This window comes from Dermatophagoides farinae, chromosome 1, assembly GCF_024713945.1.
Source record: "Dermatophagoides farinae isolate YC_2012a chromosome 1, ASM2471394v1, whole genome shotgun sequence".
Classification (NCBI taxonomy): Eukaryota; Metazoa; Arthropoda; class Arachnida; order Sarcoptiformes; family Pyroglyphidae; genus Dermatophagoides; species Dermatophagoides farinae.
In genome coordinates, this window is record NC_134677.1 from 4,527,587 (window position 1) to 4,550,371 (window position 22,785).

The 22,785-nt window shown below is 31.7% G+C and overlaps 8 protein-coding genes across 13 annotated transcripts; 3 read left to right on the forward strand and 5 right to left on the reverse strand.

The window, feature by feature from the left end:
- Positions 1-2,103: 2,103 nt before the first annotated feature.
- On the reverse strand, positions 2,104-3,294 carry LOC124492831 (haloacid dehalogenase-like hydrolase domain-containing protein 2). Its single transcript, XM_047055834.2, has 3 exons — positions 3,063-3,294; positions 2,463-3,003; positions 2,104-2,378 (listed from the first exon to the last, which is right to left on the reverse strand). The coding sequence occupies exons 1-3, from the start codon at positions 3,155-3,157 to the stop codon at positions 2,208-2,210; spliced, it is 807 nt and encodes a 268-aa protein (XP_046911790.1). The 5' UTR covers positions 3,158-3,294; the 3' UTR covers positions 2,104-2,207.
- Positions 3,295-3,348: 54 nt separating this feature from the next.
- Positions 3,349-5,790, forward strand: Mcm7 (minichromosome maintenance 7). The gene is made up of 3 exons (XM_047055831.2): positions 3,349-4,620; positions 4,682-5,346; positions 5,406-5,790. The coding sequence occupies exons 1-3, from the start codon at positions 3,456-3,458 to the stop codon at positions 5,709-5,711; spliced, it is 2,136 nt and encodes a 711-aa protein (XP_046911787.1). The 5' UTR covers positions 3,349-3,455; the 3' UTR covers positions 5,712-5,790.
- LOC124492827 (ribosome biogenesis protein bop1-B) lies at positions 5,713-8,467 on the reverse strand. The gene is made up of 3 exons (XM_047055830.2): positions 8,140-8,467; positions 7,835-8,068; positions 5,713-7,773 (listed from the first exon to the last, which is right to left on the reverse strand). Exons 1-3 carry the CDS (start codon positions 8,335-8,337, stop codon positions 5,866-5,868), a joined length of 2,340 nt encoding a protein of 779 aa, XP_046911786.1. The 5' UTR covers positions 8,338-8,467; the 3' UTR covers positions 5,713-5,865.
- A 2,478-nt stretch (positions 8,468-10,945) lies between these two features.
- Prosbeta7 (proteasome subunit beta type-4) lies at positions 10,946-11,846 on the reverse strand. The gene has a single exon (XM_047055836.2). The coding sequence runs from the start codon at positions 11,742-11,744 to the stop codon at positions 11,025-11,027; it is 720 nt and encodes a 239-aa protein (XP_046911792.1). The 5' UTR covers positions 11,745-11,846; the 3' UTR covers positions 10,946-11,024.
- A 105-nt stretch (positions 11,847-11,951) lies between these two features.
- PIG-U (phosphatidylinositol glycan anchor biosynthesis class U) lies at positions 11,952-13,634 on the reverse strand. The gene is made up of 4 exons (XM_047055832.2): positions 13,390-13,634; positions 12,370-13,329; positions 12,157-12,299; positions 11,952-12,093 (listed from the first exon to the last, which is right to left on the reverse strand). Exons 1-4 carry the CDS (start codon positions 13,529-13,531, stop codon positions 11,968-11,970), a joined length of 1,371 nt encoding a protein of 456 aa, XP_046911788.1. The 5' UTR covers positions 13,532-13,634; the 3' UTR covers positions 11,952-11,967.
- A 56-nt stretch (positions 13,635-13,690) lies between these two features.
- On the reverse strand, positions 13,691-17,158 carry sowah (ankyrin repeat domain family member sosondowah). Of its 5 annotated transcripts, XM_075734138.1 has the most exons (7): positions 16,957-17,158; positions 16,251-16,637; positions 15,882-16,008; positions 15,756-15,817; positions 14,819-15,694; positions 14,208-14,730; positions 13,691-14,141 (listed from the first exon to the last, which is right to left on the reverse strand). In XM_075734138.1, exons 3-7 carry the CDS (start codon positions 16,000-16,002, stop codon positions 13,780-13,782), a joined length of 1,944 nt encoding a protein of 647 aa, XP_075590253.1. In that variant the 5' UTR covers positions 16,003-16,008; positions 16,251-16,637; positions 16,957-17,158; the 3' UTR covers positions 13,691-13,779. The 5 variants fall into 5 exon arrangements, with proteins under 5 accessions (XP_075590253.1, XP_046910182.2, XP_046910183.2 ...); XM_047054226.2 differs by lacking the exon at positions 16,957-17,158 and having other exon boundaries at positions 16,168-16,787; XM_047054227.2 differs by lacking the exon at positions 16,957-17,158 and having other exon boundaries at positions 16,251-16,781.
- On the forward strand, positions 16,916-21,870 carry Tat (Tyrosine aminotransferase). Of its 2 annotated transcripts, XM_075734163.1 has the most exons (7): positions 16,916-17,049; positions 17,131-17,371; positions 17,435-19,631; positions 19,703-19,875; positions 20,497-21,000; positions 21,073-21,201; positions 21,267-21,870. In XM_075734163.1, the coding sequence occupies exons 3-7, from the start codon at positions 19,358-19,360 to the stop codon at positions 21,603-21,605; spliced, it is 1,419 nt and encodes a 472-aa protein (XP_075590278.1). In that variant the 5' UTR covers positions 16,916-17,049; positions 17,131-17,371; positions 17,435-19,357; the 3' UTR covers positions 21,606-21,870. The 2 variants fall into 2 exon arrangements, with proteins under 2 accessions (XP_075590278.1, XP_046910188.1); XM_047054232.2 differs by lacking the exons at positions 16,916-17,049; positions 17,131-17,371 and having other exon boundaries at positions 18,985-19,235; positions 19,321-19,631.
- Positions 17,452-18,564, forward strand: LOC124491563 (DNA polymerase beta). The gene is made up of 3 exons (XM_075735441.1): positions 17,452-17,692; positions 17,906-18,013; positions 18,083-18,564. The coding sequence occupies exons 1-3, from the start codon at positions 17,452-17,454 to the stop codon at positions 18,562-18,564; spliced, it is 831 nt and encodes a 276-aa protein (XP_075591556.1).
- Positions 21,871-22,785: the final 915 nt, after the last annotated feature.

Below are 22,785 nucleotides of genomic sequence, written 5' to 3' on the forward strand. Positions count from 1 at the left end.
TAGTAAACATGACGATAACCTTAAGGATTTTTATTTGTTTGCTTATTCGATATATAAAAAAGAGAAGACTGAAAATGAAAACTTAATACGTTTCAATAATAATCAAAAGAGAAATACGTAATGAAAATAAAAATTACGTAAATTGAATCATAAATTTGAACATTGTAATTTTCAATATTGTAAACAAACGTGCAAATAGATCAGATACATTGTTTTATTTTTATATCATAAAAAATTATTTATCATCATCATTGAATTTTAAATATATAATACTTTTACCATTATGGTAAAACATTAATTTTCATTCCCAATAAGTGAAAATATAATAATATCAATATTTGAATCAATATTTTCTGATAAACTATATGATTAGTTTTTTTTTTGATTGAAAATTATTCGATAATTCAATGTTTGTATAACAATATAAGGAGAAATTATTTTTGATCTCAATCATTTTATTATGAATATAAGATTTGACCAGCCCTTCGACTTCCTTTGCTACACTACCATCTCGATATATAATTTCGATCGAAAAATCGATCCAAATCGATTCTATTTATTTTTGTGTACAATGTACTAATTAAATTTGCCCATGGCTGTCATTGATTGTCGTAGTTGACGTCGTAATGTCCACTTTTTTTTCATTGATGATGAGATGAATGGTAATCGTAATCGAATGGAACAACAACAACAATCTAACTATACTTGAAATAGCATAACAATAATGATGATGATAGTAATATAATGAAATTATTTCATGATTCGATTTTGATTACATAACAAAACCTAGTACGAGGAATAGTCGGATGTAAATTGAACATTCACATACACGCATATGAAGAAATTTGGATCGATATAAACAGTTTAAGTTGAACCAATCTCAAATACAATTTCCAATATAGCATGATTGTTTTGTTTATGCACATACATTTAACATTTATGATGTTATGTTATTTCCTAATGTATTGGCCAAATGTCTGCATTCATCTCCACAATGTGTTCCTGTTGTGATGTTAACATTGATTCAGTGTTAACATAATTATTGCATAATAATGTTCAGAATGCATGAAACCTTCATTTGTTTTCAACAAATTGTTTCCAACAAGACCAATGATCATCATAATCATTGCTGTAATCAATGTGAAAATGATTATTATTAGACATCCAGATGGACTTTGATTTAAAATGTTTTTCCATTTTTGAATTTGGTATTTGATCCAGTTCAAAATGAACTTTCCAACCGTCTTTGATTATGTTGGTTTGATTTTGTACAAAAGTTAAGAGTTCCACCTGCTCGAAACATCTTGAAAAGCTATTCAACATTTATAAGTGAAGTGAAGAAAATGCAATCCTTGTTTTTTGTTTTTCGATATTTTCTGTAGGTGAGAAACAATGTCACAAACAATGGAACAATGATCCTACTTGAAACTTGCCAAAATAGGCCAAACCATATACAATTAGTGAGACAAATCTCTGGATACACAATGACCATCACCGACATCTACATTACATATTGAATCTAATATTGGCACTGCCATAAGATATCAAGATATCACAATTTTTGCTTTCATCCATTAATAATGAATTTTATTCGGTTCTAGTCACAGATTAAACAAGAAAAAATAAAATGAATAATTTTAGCAACAAAGAAGTAAAGAAAAGAATGCAGCCATATTCTAAATGGTGATCCAAATGTTGTTTTAATCATAATTGATCGATTGACATGGTCAGCCATTGTGAATGCCATTTATTATGCAATAACCGGATCATTCGTTTGTTTTGTCTATGATTCGCTTTAATCGAAATGGAAATGATCACCTATGGATTTGTTTTTCATTTGTTTGTTCCGCATTCAATCATCATTCATCAAATTCACCATCATTTACAAGATATATTGTCCATGTCTATATCGTATCATCAACAATCATCATAATATATCGATCGATTCAAGGAGAGAATTAAAGTTTGAGCTAGAACACACCCCATTTGGATATGTGGCTAAAAAAGATGCAGATCATATATGGCGAAATATAAAAACAAATTATTGATTTTTTTTAACAAACGAAAACTTTTATCCTTCAACAAGACAATACGTGCATATCAATAAATATCATCGAAATTTTATTATTTGATGATTTTTGAATTTTTTGTTTGATTAGAATTTTTCTGTTTGTTTTAACAATAAAATTTATACAATAATGCAGATTTTAATTACAAAGATCACTTAAAATAGTTTCAATTGCTTCGGCAAATGTTGCAACAGTTAATGTTGGTGATGGATTGATTTTATTTTCATCGTCTGGCCGATATTTTCCGGTTCGAACAAGTATACCTTGCATACCTAATGCCATGGCTCCGGCAATATCATCACGAACATCCTTTATGGTTAAATATATTCAATATCAAGCGTGTTAGTCAATCAATTTGATTTTCTAAATTGGCTATCTGATGATAACACTTACATCACCGATCATAACAGCTTCATCAGGTTGAATATTTGCATTTAACGATTGGAGAGCCGAAAGGAAAAAATTACGATCAGGTTTACCTACTACTTTAACATCTTCAGGTTTAATGTCAGCCCCATAAGCTAGAGCTTTCACGAAAGGACCAGGACCAAGTGCTAAACCTTTTGTTGTTTTATAATATCGACCTTGATGTATGGCCACTAATCGAGCTCCGTTTAATAATTTATCAAATGAATCATTTAACGTATCATAATTGAATTTTGATGGTGCCAATCCAACAACGACTGCTTCGCCTTTATGACTATCAACTAATTCTTTGGTTACATCCTGAAAATCTTCCATTGCACACTCTTCAAGCAATAAATGTGGCCAAAGTTTTTCATTTCGGATAAAATCTCTAGCTGCCACTAATGATGTGAATATTTCATTTTTTTCAATATCAAATCCAATGGATTTTAATCGTTCGTAGAGAAAATTTTGACTCTCTTTCGTCGTATTTGTTACAAACTTGTAACGAAGACCAGATCTACGTAATCTATGTAATCGAAACATTAAAAATGATCCATAATGATTAAAATTTGAATTCCAATTTACCTTGTCAATGCATCAATAGATCCGACAATTTCATTTGATTCGATATGAATCGTACCGCTTAGATCAATAAGTACGGCTTTTAATTTACAAAACATTCTCAGTATTTTGACAATTTTACCATCAACTGGTTGTTAAGTGAATTAGTTAACTGAAAATGATTTATTTTCAAGGAAATTCAAGGGTAAAAAAAACAAAAACAATAAAAAAAAAATCAACACATACTATCGTTTATGAATGATACTCATTGTTGCCCGCTCATTGCATTGTTGTTGGCGCCAAAAAATTTCAATCCATTCAAACAAAGAAAAAGCATACACATGTCCACTGTTGTGTACTTTTAAATTTTAAATTCCATCATTTATTCATAACCTTTTAATAAATTTTTCTCTAAAAATGTTCATTCGAGATTATGAAAAAGATAAAGAAATTATTCGTAAAGTGATTCTCGGTCCGAATTATACGGAAAAATTAATCAAGATTGCCGACCGAGACGAAATCATATTGTCAATCGATTTGGATGATGTCGAAAAAGTTGATCCAGATTTATGTGCAGCAATCGTTAACAATACGAAACGCTATGTTCAACTATTCTGTCAAGTTGTCGATGAAATTTTGCCAGATTTTCGTGTGAGAGAAAATGTTTCTAAAGATAAGTTGGACGTATTCATTGAACATCGTATTCTGGCCGAGATGCGTAATCGTCAAGAAGAAAATCAAGGTGATTTAAGCGCACAGAATATTGCTACTAAATATCCACCTGAATTGATGCGTCGATATGAACTTTATTTTAAACCGCCAACTACACAAAAACCGATTCCTGTTCGTCAGGTACGTGGCAAAGATATTGGTAAATTGGTTTCAATAACTGGTGTGGTTACTCGATGTGCCGAAGTGAAACCATTGATGGTGGTTGCCACCTACACTTGCGATTCATGTGGTTCTGAAACTTATCAACCGATCGGTTCACAATCATTCATGCCATTGGAACGTTGTACTAGCCAAGAATGTAAAGCTAATAAAACATCGGGCCGATTAAGTCTACAATCACGTGGTTCGAAATTTATGAAATTTCAGGAGATACGCGTGCAAGAACATAGCCGCGATGTTCCCGTAGGTAATATTCCGCGTAGTATCAGTGCTATTTGTCGTGGTGAAATGACCCGACAATGTGCACCCGGTGATCATGTCAATGTATCTGGTATATTTTTGCCAATAAATCGAACTGGATTCCGACAAATGGTCGCTGGTTTACTTGCTGATACATACATTGAAACGCATTGTATTTCAGTTACGAATAAAACGTTGGAAGAAGACGAATACGATATGACTGATGAAGAATTTATCAGAATGATTGAAAATGAAAATATTAATATTAATCGATTGGCAAGCAGTATCGCTCCAGAAATTTACGGCCATTTAGATCTTAAAAAAGCTTTACTTTTATTATTAGTTGGTGGTGTGGATCAGAACACTGCAGGTATGAAAATTCGTGGAGCTATCAACATTTGTTTAATGGGCGATCCTGGTGTGGCTAAATCTCAATTGCTTGGCTTTATCGGTAAGGATTTTCTTTTTTTAAAAAACTTTATTGATTAATTTTATTTCTAATAATAATTAAGATCGAGTTGCTACACGAAGTGTCTATACAAATGGCCGAGGTTCATCGGGTGTTGGTTTGACTGCAGCCGTTATGAAAGATTCGATTACTGGAGAGTTTGTTCTTGAAGGTGGTGCTTTAGTATTAGCCGATCAAGGCATCTGTTGTATTGATGAATTCGATAAGATGCTTGAAGCAGATCGTACAGCCATACACGAAGTGATGGAACAGCAAACAATTTCGATTGCCAAAGCTGGTATTATGACCACCTTGAATGCTAGAGTATCGATTTTGGCTGCTGCCAATCCAGTATATGGGCGATATAATACAAAAAAATCAATCGAACATAATATTCAACTTCCAGCAGCTTTATTGTCTCGTTTTGATCTTTTGTGGTTGATTACGGATCAGCCGGACAAAGATAATGATTTTAAATTGGCCCAGCATATTGCCTACGTACACCAGAATTGTACGCAGCCTAAGCTCCAATTTGAACCATTGTCAATCAAAGTAATGCGTCGTTTTATCCAAGTTGCACGCCGTCATAATCCAGTGATACCACCGCATCTAACAGAAGATATTGTTGCTGCATACATCAATATGCGAAATGAAGCTCGAAATAATCAGAATATGACTTTCACTTCCCCACGAACATTGTTGGCAATATTACGTTTATCGACTGCTTTGGTTTGTGATGAATTTCTAACAATTTAGCAATTCTTATAGATTTTATTTTTTTTTATTAGGCAAGGATTCGACTTGCTGACACCGTTGACCGCGTCGATATTTGTGAAGCTATGCGATTGATTGCCGCATCCAAAGCCTCTATTCAACCAAATCAAGAGGATAAACCTGCTGTATCGAAAATCACTAAAATCTATCAAATCATTCATAATATGGCTGAAGATCGTGTGGTGAATATGGCCGATGCTATTGAACGTTGTATCATTCTTGGATATTCAAACGATGATATCGAAGAAGCCATTGAAGAATTCGAAAATAACAACATGTGGAGTGTTACCAAAGATGGATCTCGTATTCTTTTTGTCTAACTTTTGATTATTTAATAATTTGTATTTTAATCTCAATCTTTTACTTGATATTAATGAATGGATTTTAATTATTTGAAAATTTCCATAATTTACAATTTTTTTTTAATTTTTAATTTGCTCATGATAAAATTTCACAAAGAATTAATGTTCATCATCATGTGAATAAACGTACTGTATTGGATGAGATGGCAAACAGCCATGGCCGATTTGGATGGAACAAACATTGCATAATTTCTGTTTGTTTTTTAACATTTTGAGCTTTTAATACTTTTACTGGAACAATGAGAGCGTTCTGTAAAAGATCATTATAAACCATTCCATGACAAACGACAACTGTTCCATCATCCGAAGATGATGCAAACAATGGATATTTACGATGAAAATCGACGCATCGTACAGCTTTTTTGTGATAACGCATCGTTTTATATGGTTTATCCGAAAGATCCAAATCGAACCATTGAACACGTGGATCCATACTGCTAATGATAATATTATCACCACCAGGATGAATGGCCATGCTTGATATTTCATTACAATTGGCTGACAATTTCTTTGTCATTTGTTGTTTGATCAGATCATAGATTCGAATAGTTCGTTTAGTTGCAACGAAAAAGTATGCTTTGGTTGGATGAAACTTCACATATTGTATGATATCTTTAATTTTCTTAAATGGAACCTGCGATTTCATTCTGGAAAGATGATGAATTACAATTGATCTATTTGAAGCATGTGGCATAACAGTAGAAATATATTCTCCTGCAGCATGCCATGCTAATTGTTTGATCTCAAAATCGTGTTTAATTATCAAACGAATGCCTTTAAGCCAATCTTCAGCATCATTTTCCTGATGAATACGTTTCCAATGGCAGACAGGATTTTCTTTCCTTTTTGGTATATTGGATTCTTCCTCACCACTCGGACCATCATCGTCATTATTTTCTGGATTTAAATTTTCAAAATATTGCTCTGTTTGTTGTACAATTTGCCGTTGACCTAAGCCAATATTTATAATATAAACCATATTCTCTACAACAATGGCTACAATTGATTTGCTGTCATTTGGAGACCACGAAAGATTGCTAATAGGTCCGGAAAATTTAAGCGTCTTAAAACATCGGCCAGTTAGTATTTCCCATATTTTAACCACACCATCTTTATCACCAGAAGCCATATATTGACTCGATTGTTCAACAGTAATGCAAACAATATTTGCTTCATGTCCACTATAAACCATTGATTGTATGGATGGAAATGGTTGTAAATCCGATGGCTTTGGTAATTCTGGTATAAGATCTTCTGGATTGACTCGAATACGATTCTTTCGGACACGAGGACATAGATAAAGATCTAGTGAACGTTCAAATCTTTCTTTGATAAAATCAGGATAAGCAGGCACTTTGCGTAATGAACTATAACTACGCGGTATAAAATTAATTTTACGATCTTCAGGATCTTGTTCGAGCCATTCTTTTTCTTCTTCGTCAGTGAACAAATATTCAGGTGGTGGATTATAAGATTCTTCGTGGCCAGGTGGTTTGGGCTTAGGTGCTGGAATATATCGATCTAATCGTGGATTTTTTTCGCCATCTTTTTCCCAAAGATCATAATTGAATTCGAATGGTTTAGGCTTCTTAATAACCGGTTTTGGTTTTAATCGTGCTTTTTTGATGGCTGAAACTAACTTGCTAACCAATCTTTTCTCTGATAATGACGGAATAAAAGCTGCTTTTGGTTCCGGACGATTTGTAACAGGATGAATCATTTTCTCATATGTGAAAAAATCAATAAACGATTCATATTGGTTATATGTCGGATCCGGACATTTGGCATTTCGAATTCGTTTGACAAGATTGACATCTTGATCGCTGAGAACTACTTTCTGTCCAGCAAGATTATCTTTGACAGTACGCCAATAATTTGGATCATCAATCTGATTTAAAAATTCTTGAACTTGATCATCATTTTTAGGTTTGATAATTTTACGGCCATCAACATCATAGCCAATGTGAACATAATCTTTATACCATTCGTACGGAATGTTTCCGATAGTATTGAGAACATCCTATGAATAATAAATTTATGTAGAATGGATAGAGTTCAACGAATTATTTCATTTTACATACCTCTTCATCAGAAGAGTCATATTCATATTCATTAATTACGGCCTTATTTTCCCCAGTAAACACTGGTTCCGTATCGTTTTGAATACTTCTCACATCAGGCTTATTTTCCAAGGCAATATTAGCTTCTTCACCGTTTTCCGGTGTAACTTTAGCAAATAAATCCTCATTGTCATCAACATCATCAGTACTAGAAAATTCAACACCATCATCATCGCTTATATCCTGAAGAGTTATCTAGATTAGAAAAAATAAATTATGTACATATCAAAAAATTGAAAATTATGTTCTTATTAAAAACAACTTACATTATTTTTTACGCCTTCAATTTCACCAGCTAAAGATTCTTCATCTGTATTATTCTCATCATCATCATCATCATCGTCGCTTTCATCGTCCTCTTCATCTGTTTCATATTCTTCATCACTTTCTTCGTATTCTTCTTCTTCAGAACTTGTTTCGACAATTTCATCTTCAGGTATTTTACGTTTAATTGACTTCTTCATCTTTCAATGACTTTCAAATACTCTTATGAAATATAATAAATAATAAATATATTAATATATCAAACATTAACAATAATCGATTCTCGGAATATGAATATTGAGACCACGTGAATCGCATGAATTTATGCATCAAGTGCCGGTCATAATATACGTTCAGTTCAATTCAATTCAAAATATTTGGCAGCAAGAAAAAGAAACATTCTATGATAATTTTTAACATTGTAAATTAATCATAATTTAATTTAATTTAATATCTGTCAAAGTAAGAGATTAAACCTAAAGATCTTATCGAATAGAATAAACCTATGGTGAAGACTATGCTCAACAAAAAATAAACAAAATTCATTGATGAATTTTGGTTTGGTAGCTCCGAGTTATCAATCGTTTTGTTTGATAACGATCCATTAGCTTCATTCAACGATATTTTGCCATCAAAAAGTGTTAGATTTTGCATATTTTTGAGCAGCATATTCAATGATAACGGAATCTGGCTCCTGGATCTTTGAAATCCAACGTATGTGATTGGAAATAATGACTGAAAAAGCCATTTTTTGTTATCATCTGATAGTTCTAACCATTCGGACCTGTTTATCAATTGTACCCGATCAAACAAGTAATTCTTGGATATTTTAATGAATTGACGACATTCTTTGTGATTTGATAGATTGAGATGGTCGATCAAATTTTCAGATAATGAATGTGATAGATCAAATGTTTGTTTGATTTGTTGTGAACAATTTATTTCTCTTGGACCGAAAATATTTTCAAATCCGATAGCCTCAATAATAGATTTTACTGGTCCATTTGTTCCATTTAGAATTTGATATTTAAGCAAAGGCAATAAATGAGATGCTATACGACGTCGACCTTGTTCATCCAATTCTTTCCAATAGGAATGGGTTGATTCTCGTAATTTCAGACTTAGATATTCAATAAAAGATTGACAAGAGAGATCATCGTTTAAATTGACCAGGATAAGGTTTTGAATATTTTCACTAAAATCTTCACCAAAATTGAATTCATTTTCAATCATCTCTAAGCATGATGTATTCTCGTCAGCAATGGAAATCTTGCCAATGGCACTAAAAATGAAAATAAATAGATGTACGTACATTTTCTTGATCACTGGATAAATGAATTATTAAATTCATGTAACAGTTATTTATTTATTTCATGATAAAAATGTAAATTCAATAAATTAGAAAATTTGATAATGTTAGAATTTCAAATAAATAATTTGAACAAATAAAATTATAGTAATCAGAAAAATATTGCCAAAATTGGTACGGGCAAAATTACCATCATCCGTATCAGGCTTTACAGTTGTTGTTGTTGTTTTCGCTTTATTCGGTGACGAAGTAGTCGTCGTTGAATGAGTTGAAGGCATTATGGTGGTGGTAGTCTGCGGTGTATGCGGTGGGAAGGACTTGGTTGATTTTGTGGAAGATATCGTGCCCGAACGATTAAAAAAATTCGTTGTTTCCTGATCGAATTGAAAATCTGTCGCCGTTGTAGTCGATTTAGTTGTCGAAGTGGTTTCATTTGTATAATTTGGTAATGAAGTAACAACTTCACCAATATGAGAAACATTTTTCGAGGGAGAAATTTGAGTTGTGCCAAGAGATTCCAATTTGCTGTTCGTTTCGTTTTTGGGAACTTCCCGACTGATAGCAGCGGTTGTACCGTTAATATCCTGTTGATCAGAATCGATATTGTCTATGTAATGGCTTGGAAAAGTACTGCTCGATAAATTTTGAGCAATCGACATCTTAATTGCTTTTGATTCAGTGACATTGTCTGAATCATCACTATTGAATGCTTCAAAGAATGCATCAATAACTTCATTATTGTTGAACACACCATCGTTGTCAACATCTTTGTTGGCCGTCGTGTTGCCAAAACCATCATCGAGTGCTGACGACGAATATGCCAAACAAGCAAAAAGAAAAAATATAAAAAATTTTGGTGAAATCATGATGATAATCGAATTTGCAAAAAAAAGTTTGATTGCAGTGATTTTCAAACATATTTAGAAGCAATTTATATAGGAGACAATGGTCTACTCATCTTAATTTTTGTAATAATGTTCAAACTTAAATCACATCGACCAACTATCGTTTGACCGATGAAGTTTTTTTTTCGTTTGAAGAAAAACATCAGAAAATCAGTCATTAAGAGAAAACGTATTTTTGCATTCTTTCAAAAGTTTTTTAATCGATTGGTTTAAGCCGAAAAATATTTTATTGTATCCTAAAATTATGGCTCGAATTCTCACCATCACCATGATTCTAGCTTTGATCATATCATCTGAATATATAACAATCAGCGCCCAACGATCCCTTCGTATGGAAGATGATGTATGTAAAAACAATGAAGACATGGAATGCCTTGACCGACATGTGAACGAATTATTTGTAAACATAAATCGTTTCTACAGCCCAAATACTGGTTATATTGACATAAGCTATCTAAATCATCCCTGGTACAATTCGACTAACATTTTCAATCCGGCTGCTTCCATCAAATGTATCGATAATATTTCGCCATTGAATGGTTATGATGATGAAGAAAAACAAATTATACGTTCATTTCCATCACGCCCATTGAATTAATTATCTCTTAATATTATTGTTTAAATTTATTTATCATTTTATTTTTAAAAAAAATAAAGTATTGATTGACAAAAATTATTCATATCCTCTGACTGTTTTAGCAAATTCCCATTCACCAACGAAATTAAAGGGACCTTCGATACGGGAACCACGATCTGCTGTAACAATTGCCAATTGATATTTATTCAATGATCGTGCATCACGATAATAGAGGGTATGCAAACATTTATTCAATAATTCAATAGCTTCGGCTTCAGTAAATTGGCCACTTTTTGCTTCATATTCTTGACGCATTAATGGAACGGCAAGATAGTTTCCAAAACCAGTTGCAATATGTGGAGAACAATATGCTGTGCCAAGCCGATCGGCCAAGCCAAGATATGGTTTACCATCATCCTCGATACCGCCGATCACCCAACTACACCATAATGGATCGAATTTTGAACGTTTATTATATTGAACTCGTGTAACCCAATTGTGAAGAGCTTTCGGTCCAATTTGTTGTCCATCTTCATAAGACGATTCATCAATAACTTTTTGTTCAATCAATTTTGCAATATATTGATAATCTGCATAATCACCACCGCAACCAAGAATGGTACGATCATTTACACAATTTACTCGTTGAACATTACGAAATCGAGCCAATGAACCATAACTGACCAATTGATCAGCTGCAATTACAACACCTTTATCGAATACGAGGCCCAAAACTGATGTACCAGTGGCGATAGGTTGTTGACTATGTTGCTTTTCAATAGAATCATTATACTGGAATTTGGAATTTATAGCCATTTGGATAAATTTTCAAAATTAAATTTCAAACAAAATCAACATGAAAAATTTTTGCTTTATAATGCTGTCATGACAAGCAAATTTTTTTCGAGTGCCCACAAAGCATGCCGTACATAAACAATGTTTCGGTTAAAACCTTTTTCTGTAAACAGATGGCATTAATGAACAATTTTTGACATTCTTTAAAAATTTTCTGTTCTCGATATATAGAGATTTACATTGTTTAATTATAGCTTAATTCAATACGAGGAGATTTTCCAGTCTTTTTACAAATTTTAAAAAGATCAACATTGTTGAAATAAAATTCACGCTTAATGTAAGCGAATATCAGATCGGTGATGAGGAAAATCTAATAAAATTTCAATATTGTATTTTAAGAATTTGAATAAAAATTTTTTTTTTGTTTACATACCTGTCCAATATTGAAGGCAAGTGTTATACCAAAGTAAAAATTGGAATTTGCAGTACCTAATACGATCCAAAGATACCAAAGAATAGGAGCCAATACACTGGTGGTTGCTATAGTACCGGAAACAACCAATGTGCTTTTCATGTCTATTTAAGAAGAAACAAAGATTAAAGTTAAAAAAATATGAATATAGAACAAATAACTAAAGTAGATTACATTCAAACAAATGGCTCCATTGTGGCAGCATACATAAGTATAGAACAAAATCGGAAACAGTAGGATATGGCTTGAAAATTGAATGATTCATCAAAGTAATCATGAATAAAAAATATGGATTATCATTTAGTTTCAATGTCAATGGTATCAGATAAAGAAAATAATTGATTTGAAAAACCCATATGAAAAACGTTCGAAAATGATCAAACATTTCGGCAAAAAAATACCAGAAAAGACCAATGTTTGGCGTCAAATCTGATACGGTCCACATGAAAACATAAGTAGAATGAATGAACTGAAAAGATCCATTTTCGATACATAGACAAAGCAATAAAAGTGAAATCAATATGGTTAGAAAAATGAACAAGGATGAAATGAATGATTTCATTTGAATGGTCGATTGTTGTGACTTTGAATCGTCGGTATTTTTTGTTGAATGTTCCAAGATTAAAATGATTGGTGGCAAGAATATGAGAGAATAAAAGGTATTGACCACTGACAAGGCGAGAAGTGAAAATGACAAAAATTTTTGACCATTCGAAGCCGTTAACATAACCAACGAGATGAGAAAATTCTGCAATACTTGTGTTGACTGAGCAACACATGGTAGTATAGAATAGGGAGATAGGGCATATATCCAGATTATCCATTCGGCACAGTTAAAAATTGATCCAGGTTTAATAAATAGCTTTTCACACAATTTCTTATCATCATTATCTTTCAGATGTGTTTTCATTCGATTTTGGTCATTTGTTTTCATCAAATTTAACTGTATTATTGACACCTTTGATAGAATGAAAGCTGTCATCATATCGATTAGCATGAAAAAGATGACAATTTGGAATTCATTTAAATAATTGACTATGAATTGATAAAAACGAAGAAATATTGGCGACTCATGAAATGTGTTTCCATCGTATGGTTGAATGTTCAACTTTTTTAGTTTAACCCCTTCGACCACTGAAAATTAATGATTTACAATTAATAAAATTTAAAGTTTTACAAATCTGATGATCTTACCTCTAACCCAAGCAGATACCGGCGATGATACTTCAACACGTTTAGATATCTCGCCATAATACGAACTATAACGGAATGAAAAACGTAGAAATACACCTAAAGAAATAACAAATAATAATTTCCAATTTCCGAATGCCATCATCAACAAAATTATTGAATTACAACGAACATCGAAGATCGATATAATCACAATAAATAATAAAAAAATCAACGTATTCAATCAGCCGGCCACATGCATGCATAACAAAGGCAACACTCACATACAATGTATGTGTGCGGAAAAAATTTCAAAGCGAATTATAAATTTATTTAATAAAAAAAAATGTATGTTAACATTGATTTTAAAATTCTTAACAAATTTTTGTATATAATTAAAACAGGAACCAAATTTTAGGAATGTGTATTGCCAGCAGCAGCATTCTGCTGCTTATGTAGATGTTTTTGTTTAGATTTTTCATTCATACTTTTCCGCCGTTTGAATGCTTTGGTGTTTCGTAACGTATTTCGTACGAGCATCGATTGATGAGAAATTTTATTACGGAGATTATTCTTGAGATTTTCTGTTGCTGATAATGCTGTTGTGTTAGCAGCCGAACCACCAGTGTTACAAATAATCACCGGTGAATTATTACTAACATCGGATAACTGTCTGTTAGACAATGATTGACCCTGAACATTGAATTCATTCGTCTTTTTCGGCAAGTATTGATGGGCTTTTTTACCATAATTATCTCGAATATCTGGATTTGCATCTAAGTGAAAGCAAAACAACTTATGATTAGACACATTTAGAACATGAAAAGTATTATTATACCAACCATAATGATAAATAAGCATCTTCATGATGTCTTCATTTTTAAATTGAGCTGCAATATGAAGTGGTGTACTGCCACTAAATGATTTAACATTTGGGTCGGCTTTGAAAGTGCCAGCCATCAATTTGATTATTTCAGGTTTATTGAATTTGGCTGCCCAATGCAAAGCACTATAACCCATAATACAATCACAGTAACGACATAATTCGGGATCTTGTTTGAGTAATGAAACAAGTTCCTGATAATCACAGTCTGAAGATGCGATGATCCATCTCTTCTTTAATGGATCGGTTAGATGTACTGAACCGGAATCGGTGTCCGATTGCTGTGAGCTAGGATTATAACGAATTTTATTATTCACCACTTGTGATATGGAATTGGTTGTTGTCGTAGGCATGGGCAATTTTGTATCCTGTACCAATTTATTCAATATTTGTGCATGCTCTTTAACACGTCCGGGTGTACGAGATAATTCTTGGATCTCTTTTTTCACCGTATTCACTGTTTCAATTGTTTCTATCAAAGCCTAAACAAATTGAAAGTTAAATGTAAAAAATAATAATGAAATCATTTCACAATTGAAAAAATAAAAATTTCATTCATTTTAAACATACGTCATTGGATTGTTTTAATCGATGATTATGGTGATGAAGGTGGGCATTATTACGTAAAATAGGATCATTATTAGAGGCGGATGTTGAACCAACAGAGGATGCAACCAGGACATTCGATGTTGATGATGGCGATATTGCTGGTTGGCTGAAACTATTTTTCTTTCTTGGTGGTGGTCGTGGTGGAGGTGAATCATCAGCTACTGTTGCCGTTAACAATAATGGATCATTATCATTTTCATTGCAATTATTGTTAACAATAGAAGAGGACGTTTTAGTTGAATTAATATTATTATTATTAATATTAATTTCGTTGATTGTTGGAAGGACATTTTTGACGCTACCATTGCTAGCACCATTATTCATCAACGAGCTATATCTTGCCGTTCTATTGTGATTTGAATAATATGGCAGCTGTTTCTGTTTCAAGTCAGCATTGTAGACAAAATTGTTGGCCAACATATGTTGCGGATTGTTGATGACATTTGTTTTATCTTCATTTTGTTGAATACTGTTGTTGTTGCATGCTGATGGTGAAAGATTTAAATCATTTAAATCGTTAATTATAAGCAAAGATGATGGTCGATTTGGTTTACTATTATTCGATGAACTCATAGAAACATTATCAACATTTAGATTTAAATGATTGAGATCGTTTGAATGTTTAAGGCCATTGCCATTGTTACTAGTACCATATTCGTTCGAATGGCGATAATTAGTTGTCAATGTGGTAATAGCTTTTGGCTGTAATGGCGATGTCGGTGGAGAGCTTGATGATGACGACGATACTGATGATGATGATGAAATTGAATTTGGTGCTAAATTTTCTCGTGACAAAGTTTTCATATATTTTGGTCGTAAAATCAGGTATTTCATTCCCTATTTATTTGAAAAATATGTGGTAAATTATTCTAATAATAATGTAAAATATATCACATACGTCTTCATTAATCACTGTGGCCAATGTATTTACATAGTTTTTAAATATAACTCGTGCATTTGCTATGGAAAAAGTTGAGAATTTTTTTAAATATTAATCAATCTAGATTTTTTTCTAATTGCATACCTAATGTATTCGGGTTGGACAACGCAGCTTTGAAATGAGTAACCAATTCAGTATAGATTACTTTACCACCTTTTTGCTCAAAATAACCAAGTATATCGTTCAATGTAAATTCGATGTCCATTTTTGGCTGTTGGTTTCCAATAATAAAAGGTAAATATTGTAATAATATTGTATTAGGTCAATGATTAAGCACTATTTGAGATTTTTTCTGGGTATCACACAACAATAACAAAACGATTGCAATGACAAATCATTAATTAGCAAACAAAAACAGCTTTAATAATACCATGGGTTCTAATAGTGATTATCATCGATGGCAATTAAAAACGACCACAATACAGTATAAAGGATAGGATGATTCACACTTACAATAATTTGATGGATTTGTGACTGAATCAAACTAGTTGCAATCACTTTTTCCACGTTGCTTCTTATCCAAATTTGTAATAATGTGGCAAAATTGGTCGTTTAATAAATGTGGATGTTTATATGAAACTCAATAGAAATAGAAAATAAATTGACAATAACAATAATAAAATCTCGTTGTTGTTGTTGTCTGATTGAATCGTCATTCGAATTCATGATTTTGACACAATTAAAATTTATTTATTGATAAATCAATGAAAAATGTGTTGTTAAAAAAAATAAATCAGTAGAACGGGAACAAAAATTGTATTATCAATGCATTATTTAGCAATGATTTGACTTTTAATTTCATTCAAACTTTTTTTTCACTCAGCTTCCTAGTTTTTTTTTCTAAAAAAATATACACAAATACATCATCATCAGGATTATTAAGGATCATAATCATCAAATGATGATGACGACAAAACTCTTGAACAATGATCATCAAACTCAGAGCTCAAGCTTGCTGAACTTGTTGCTCATTTCACATAACATACGTACACATACACAGACTCTGGAGACCAATATATTAAAACGGCCACATTCTTTCATTGGTTTTTCATTTTTTTTTCAACGTTTTTTCCACACTCTCACAGAAACTGGTCCTGGCCAGTATCAATTGTTAGCTGCAGCGTTACAGCGCCTAATGCAGCTATAACCTAAAACTCACCTATGAATTTCAATATTTTTTCGACTGGTCTTTATTGGACAAAAATTGAAAAGGAAAATTTGTTTAGATTCTTCAAATTTTGCCACTGGACAGGTACATTCTTGAGATTTTTTTAAAATATTCATTTATATAATTTAATAAATTATGCAATATAGCTATTTAAAATCTTTTTAGTTTATTTTCATTTTGCAGGTTTATCCACAAAGCAAAATCCTGTCAAACTGGATCTCAAAAATGAACTTTTTCTCTCCTAATTTGTTGGTTAATTATCATTTTCAATAATAGATGGCATCGATACCAAAAATGGTTCAACATGTGTTGTATATATACAATATATATAGAATTGTAATTCTATAGAATATAGAATATGATAAAAACAAATTCCAATTTGGTAATTTGGTTTAAAAATAATGTGGTAAATTTGTTTTTATTAAATTTATTTCATATCAACCTTATTCGTTTTTTCCTCCTAATATAGAAACGAATAAATACAATATGTCGGACAATCCGAATAAGGATATTTGTGATATGTTGATCAAATTAGGCGAACATGAACGCGATGTCAATGGTATCATTTATAAATATCATGCCTATCGAAAAGCTGCTAAAGCTTTAGAAGCATATGGTAAACGAGTAGAATCTGGTGCTGAAGCTCAAAAATTATCAGGTATCGGACCAAAAATTGCAGCCAAAATAAATGATTTTCTTCAAAATGGTTGTGATGAAGATATTCAAGGTTCATCAAAAGAGATTGAACAAGAAACATCACCAACATCTGAAAGAAAATCGAAAAAAATTAAAAAAGATGACAAAAAAGATACATCATCGAATCACCATAACAACAAAAGCAACATTGAAGCCAGTTCTACTGATGATGACCTTATAGAAGAGAGCTTCGATAAAATCTATGGAATGACTAAAATTGATGTAATGTATCTGAAAATCAAAGGCATCAAAACGATTGGTGATCTAAGGAATAATATAACGATAGCTGAATTGAATGAAGCTCAACAAATATGTCTAGAACATTATGATGATTTGCGTTTAAAGATATCGCGTAAAGAAATCAAAAAATTCGAAAAATTAATTTCGCAATCATTGAAAAAATTATCAAACGTAAATGTAGAGATTGAAATTTGTGGTCAGTTTCGTAGAAGGATTGAAGAATGTGATAAAATTGATGTGTTGATTATTGATATGAAAACCAAATCTACCGATTCTGATGCTGAACGCAAATTGAAAAAAAGCATGAAAATTATTGGCAAAACTCTGCTTGCTGAACATATTATCAAGAAAAGTCTTGCTCTTGATGGTAGTTATTTTGCTGGTATTGTTAATCTAGAACAATCAAGTCCATATAGACTAATGAATTTACATGTTGTTCCCAAAGATCAATACGTTGGTGTTCTATTCCATCTGACTGGAAGTGAACAATTCTGGGAACGGATACGTTTACATTGCATAAATCAAGGATTCATTTTATCGTCTCGTACACTATGTCGTATTGGCCAAACATTAGTACCAGGTCTACCTATTAAAATCAAAAGTGAAGAAGAATTATTTGATTATATTGAATATCCATATGTTGAACCAAAAGATCGACAATGAATTAACCATTTTTTTTGTCTTCAATATTATTGATTTCCACTATTACATCGATTGATTAACGTTAAATATCTTACGACATAATTATTGCCTCAAACGATTTTATTTATTCATATGAAAATAAATAGTACAATGCGTACAGCGGTTGTTTTCGTTAATAACAAGAATATTATGCATGTTTCTGGAGGAAAAATACAAAATAAAAAAATAATTTTATTTTCTGATAATCATTGATCATTTCTTCAATTTCTCTTCAATCTTCTTCTTCAATCAGACCGGTTTGACAACGATGGATGATACTTGACGATGGCAACTATGTGCCATACGAAATGGAAAATATTTTGTGATATTATCTTTAATATATTATGGACACCTCTATCGTTTTTTCGTTTTCATCTTCTTGGTTTTGATCCTCTTCATTTCAATCATGACGTTTTCATTGCATGCACCGATATAAATGTACATGATCATCATGTAACTAACTTGAGTGAAGAATCTGAATTTTTTTGAATTCATCTTTTATTAATAAACACTACAAAAGTTTATTTTCCCTGAACAAATGATCATACCACTTTTACTATCCATCAAATGAATCGAATGTTTTTAATAAAAAAAAACATTCATTTGTATGACAATTCTAATTGTCTTAAGACCAATATCTAATCTGGTTAAAAGTAAATAATTCCAGAATTTCAACTTGTCTCTTAATTCATTGCTTATTTTTATTTTAACTTGTGTCGATTCTTAATTTTGAATAAGACATATAAAGATACAATTTTTCATCTTGTGAAAAATTATGATCATAATGGAATCCACAGTAACTACGGCGTCATCACTTCCATTTTCAATGACAAATGGTTTTTCATCAACGCCACCACAGCCAACATCAACTGAATATGATAATAATGATTTAATTGAATCGAATGAATCTTTGACGATTACTGAATCCAGAGAATGGTCTATTCGAGCATCACCTCGAGCATTGGCCACAATCAATCCAATTCGAAAAATTGTCGAAACAATGAATTTAACTCCTAATCGAGAGAAACCATTCATCCCGTTATCAATCGGTAATAAATGAGAATTTTTGCTAGTGTTTTTTGAAGACCATTATTTGTTTCTATTTAACTTTGACTTATAGGCGATCCAACATTGTTCGGAAATTTCAAACCATGTGACGAGATAATTGACTCAATGTTAACTACGGTCAATTCCTCAAAGTATAATGGTTATCAGCCAGCATCTGGCCATGAAGATGCTCGTAAAGCTGTTGCTGAGTATTGTTCATCATATGGAATGGATATTGCAGCCAAGGTCGGGAAAACTCTTATCAATTAATGTAGCAAAAAAAATTCATGTCTAACTAACGCAATAGATTTTAAAGTTATCTCTTCCTCCCTCTCTCTCTATCTATCTTTCTCTCTTTCTATTTTTAAAAACAATTATTAACAATATATTCAGTTTCTATCAAATTTCACATTCTCATCTCATGATGATGATGATGATCAAATTCAATCAATGAGCGATAGAGAAAACAAGCAACAGGTACATGTGATTGAAATTCAAACGAACGAAAGAAAAATGTATAAATTTCCCCAAATTTAAAAACTACAAGCGAGCAAAAGAATTTTGTTCGGCTTTTCTCTAAAATCAAGGTCAACAAGATGAATGTTTTCAATTTAATCAACCAAAATGACTTGGATGAATGAAAATTCACATTGTTGATGAAGGATTTCAACATTTTTTCTTGTTTAAAATTCTCATATTAATTAGATTTGATCATACGCTCAATGTGTGTTCAAAATTTTTGAATACTGATTGAATGAAAATGTTTACATTAAAGCATTTTTATATAATTTTCTATCAATCAACTGTCTTCTTTGACAAATGCGTCAATTGAATTTCAATTTCTAATATATTATTTTTATCCACTAGGATATCGTATTATCATCCGGTTGTTCCCATGCATTAGACATGGCTATGGCCATATTGGCTTCACCTGGTTGCAATATGTTAGTACCAAGACCTGGTTTTCCTCTTTATAAAACATTATCGGCATTGATGGATGTACAGATTAAATATTATAATCTTATACCTGAACGTAATTGGCAAATTGATATCGATGATTTAGAATCAAAAATCGATGAACATACAACAGCAATCATCTATAATAATCCTTCTAATCCATGTGGTTCAGTATTCCCTGAAAATCATATTCGACAAGTGCTGAATGTAGCCGAAAGACATCACATTCCAATCATTGCCGATGAGATATATGAAAACATAGTATTTCCGGGCCATGAATTTCATGCAATAGCATCGTTAACAGATGATGTGCCCGTACTTCATTGTAGTGGAACAACAAAAAAATTTCTTATACCCGGATGGCGTTTAGGATGGATTGCGATCAATGATAAAAAAGATAGATTTGGACTAAATGTAAGCCTATCAATTTCAAAAAAGAAAATCAATGTTCTAATATTATTATTTTGTTGATGTTTTTTCTCATAGATTCGTACGGGACTTAATTCTTTAGCACAAAGAATTATCGGCCCAAATTCTCTGATACAAGGGGCTATCGGTCGGATTTTAACTAAAACCCCGAAATCATTTTTCGATGAAATCATCGCTAATGTCCATGTAATTATCTACTAGTTATTGTTGATTTGAAAAAAAAATTTAAACATTTTCCCATTTTCTAATAGCGTAATGCTGATCGTGCATTCAATCGATTACGTACGATGAAAGGATTGACACCAATACAACCTGCTGGTGCATTCTACATTATGGTTCATATTGAAATGAAATATTTTCCAGCATTTCATAATGATTTACATCTTGTTGAAACATTGGTTGCTGAAGAATCGGTATTTTGTTTGCCAGGTGCCTGTTTCGAATATCCTGGTTATGTACGACTTGTATTGGCCATTGATTATGATATGTTGGAAGAAGCTATGGATAGGATCGAATTATTTACAAATAGATATTTTACTGATGATCAAACCACTAATGTATCGAATGAATTAGATATTGAAATGAATTGAAATTTTCAATCAATCCATTTTTGTTATTGGTTTTTCTTTCTTATTCTCGTTCACAAATTGTCTTTTATTATTTTTTTCTATGTAATATATTCTAAATTTTGCTTCGATTTAGATATTTTTTTTTTTCATTGTCAAATTTTCTATCGTACTTTGTCTTATTTTTTGAAAAAAAAAAATTTTACGAATGTTTTATTTGCAATGAACTTCGATAGATGGCAGTAATTCTCCATAATAAAATAAAAAATATATTCTTTAGAAAACAAAATTGATTGTTGTGGTTTGATAAAATTCAAATGTTTATTCTCAATGATGTGGTTTGTTCTGTCTGTCATATTGTCATTGTCATATATCCGATAATAGTGGTTGTCATTTGATATGGCAATGATGAACGACCTAACCAACCGTTGTTGTTGATGATGATGATGATGATGATGACAACCGACGACCGAAACGGATCCTATTGGCGCCATTTAGTCTGATTGCTTATGTTTCATTCATTTGTGTCTAATGTCAAACTGTATATATTTCCTAATTGAATGCATATATACCATATATTCATGGTCATTCGTCATTCTATGCTTTATGCTGATGATAATTTAGATTCTATAGAGAGATAGATAGAAATCTGGACAAAAAAAAATCAACAAATATCATGGCATACAACATCAAACTGGTAGTTAGTCTGGTTCCAGCTTAAATATTATTAATTAATTACTAAAACAACAACGACAACCCAAAGACATGAATTACAACGACAACAACAAAATTTGAATGAGTGAAAACCAAAAGAAAAAAAATGACAGAGACAATGACCGTAACCCATATTTGAATTTTTTCTCTTCTATTTCAATTATCATCCTTTGGATAATGGAAATTTAAAAAAAAAGTTCTCAAACTTTTTTTTGGAAAACTTTTCCCATAATTTACTGCCATCGACCGTATGACACTTGTGATTCGAAACATGACATAGCCAAGATTTAAATTTTTTTGTTTTTGTTTTATTTCAATGGAATAAATGTCACTACATTTTTCAGTGTCTGTTTGTCAGTAAATAAAACTTTGGTGTTAATTTTAGCACTTTTTCAAGAAAAATTCTTTTTAGATGAAGAGCGAAGAAAATGATCTATGCATTTGAGATGCAAAGTGATTGTAAAAAAATGGATTTGAATTTGGAATTTCA

Coding starts and splice junctions, on each gene's coding strand:
- sowah (XM_047054226.2), bottom strand. Junction 15,818..15,881: donor GTCCAACCCGAATACATTAG/GTATGCAATTAG, acceptor CTTTTTCCATAG/CAAATGCACGAGTTATATTT. Junction 14,731..14,818: donor GATTAAAACAATCCAATGAC/GTATGTTTAAAA, acceptor CAATTTGTTTAG/GCTTTGATAGAAACAATTGA.
- LOC124492827 (XM_047055830.2), bottom strand. CDS start 8,337: ATGAAGAAGTCAATTAAACGTAAAATACCTGAAGATGAAATTGTCGAA. Junction 8,069..8,139: donor TTGAAGGCGTAAAAAATAAT/GTAAGTTGTTTT, acceptor TTTCTAATCTAG/ATAACTCTTCAGGATATAAG. Junction 7,774..7,834: donor ATGACTCTTCTGATGAAGAG/GTATGTAAAATG, acceptor TATTATTCATAG/GATGTTCTCAATACTATCGG.
- PIG-U (XM_047055832.2), bottom strand. CDS start 13,531: ATGATGGCATTCGGAAATTGGAAATTATTATTTGTTATTTCTTTAGGT. Junction 12,300..12,369: donor ATGGAGCCATTTGTTTGAAT/GTAATCTACTTT, acceptor CTTCTTAAATAG/ACATGAAAAGCACATTGGTT. Junction 12,094..12,156: donor TTGCCTTCAATATTGGACAG/GTATGTAAACAA, acceptor AAATTTTATTAG/ATTTTCCTCATCACCGATCT.
- Tat (XM_075734163.1), top strand. CDS start 19,358: ATGATCATAATGGAATCCACAGTAACTACGGCGTCATCACTTCCATTT. Junction 19,632..19,702: donor ATTCATCCCGTTATCAATCG/GTAATAAATGAG, acceptor TTTGACTTATAG/GCGATCCAACATTGTTCGGA. Junction 21,202..21,266: donor AAATCATCGCTAATGTCCAT/GTAATTATCTAC, acceptor ATTTTCTAATAG/CGTAATGCTGATCGTGCATT.
- Mcm7 (XM_047055831.2), top strand. CDS start 3,456: ATGTTCATTCGAGATTATGAAAAAGATAAAGAAATTATTCGTAAAGTG. Junction 4,621..4,681: donor TCAATTGCTTGGCTTTATCG/GTAAGGATTTTC, acceptor ATAATAATTAAG/ATCGAGTTGCTACACGAAGT. Junction 5,347..5,405: donor TACGTTTATCGACTGCTTTG/GTTTGTGATGAA, acceptor TTTTTTTATTAG/GCAAGGATTCGACTTGCTGA.
- LOC124492831 (XM_047055834.2), bottom strand. CDS start 3,157: ATGTTTTGTAAATTAAAAGCCGTACTTATTGATCTAAGCGGTACGATT. Junction 3,004..3,062: donor TCTATTGATGCATTGACAAG/GTAAATTGGAAT, acceptor TCGATTACATAG/ATTACGTAGATCTGGTCTTC. Junction 2,379..2,462: donor AAGCTGTTATGATCGGTGAT/GTAAGTGTTATC, acceptor TTAACCATAAAG/GATGTTCGTGATGATATTGC.
- Prosbeta7 (XM_047055836.2), bottom strand. CDS start 11,744: ATGGCTATAAATTCCAAATTCCAGTATAATGATTCTATTGAAAAGCAA.
- LOC124491563 (XM_075735441.1), top strand. CDS start 17,452: ATGTCGGACAATCCGAATAAGGATATTTGTGATATGTTGATCAAATTA. Junction 17,693..17,905: donor TTGTGATGAAGATATTCAAG/GTTCATCAAAAG, acceptor TGAAAATCAAAG/GCATCAAAACGATTGGTGAT. Junction 18,014..18,082: donor TTTGCGTTTAAAGATATCGC/GTAAAGAAATCA, acceptor ACGTAAATGTAG/AGATTGAAATTTGTGGTCAG.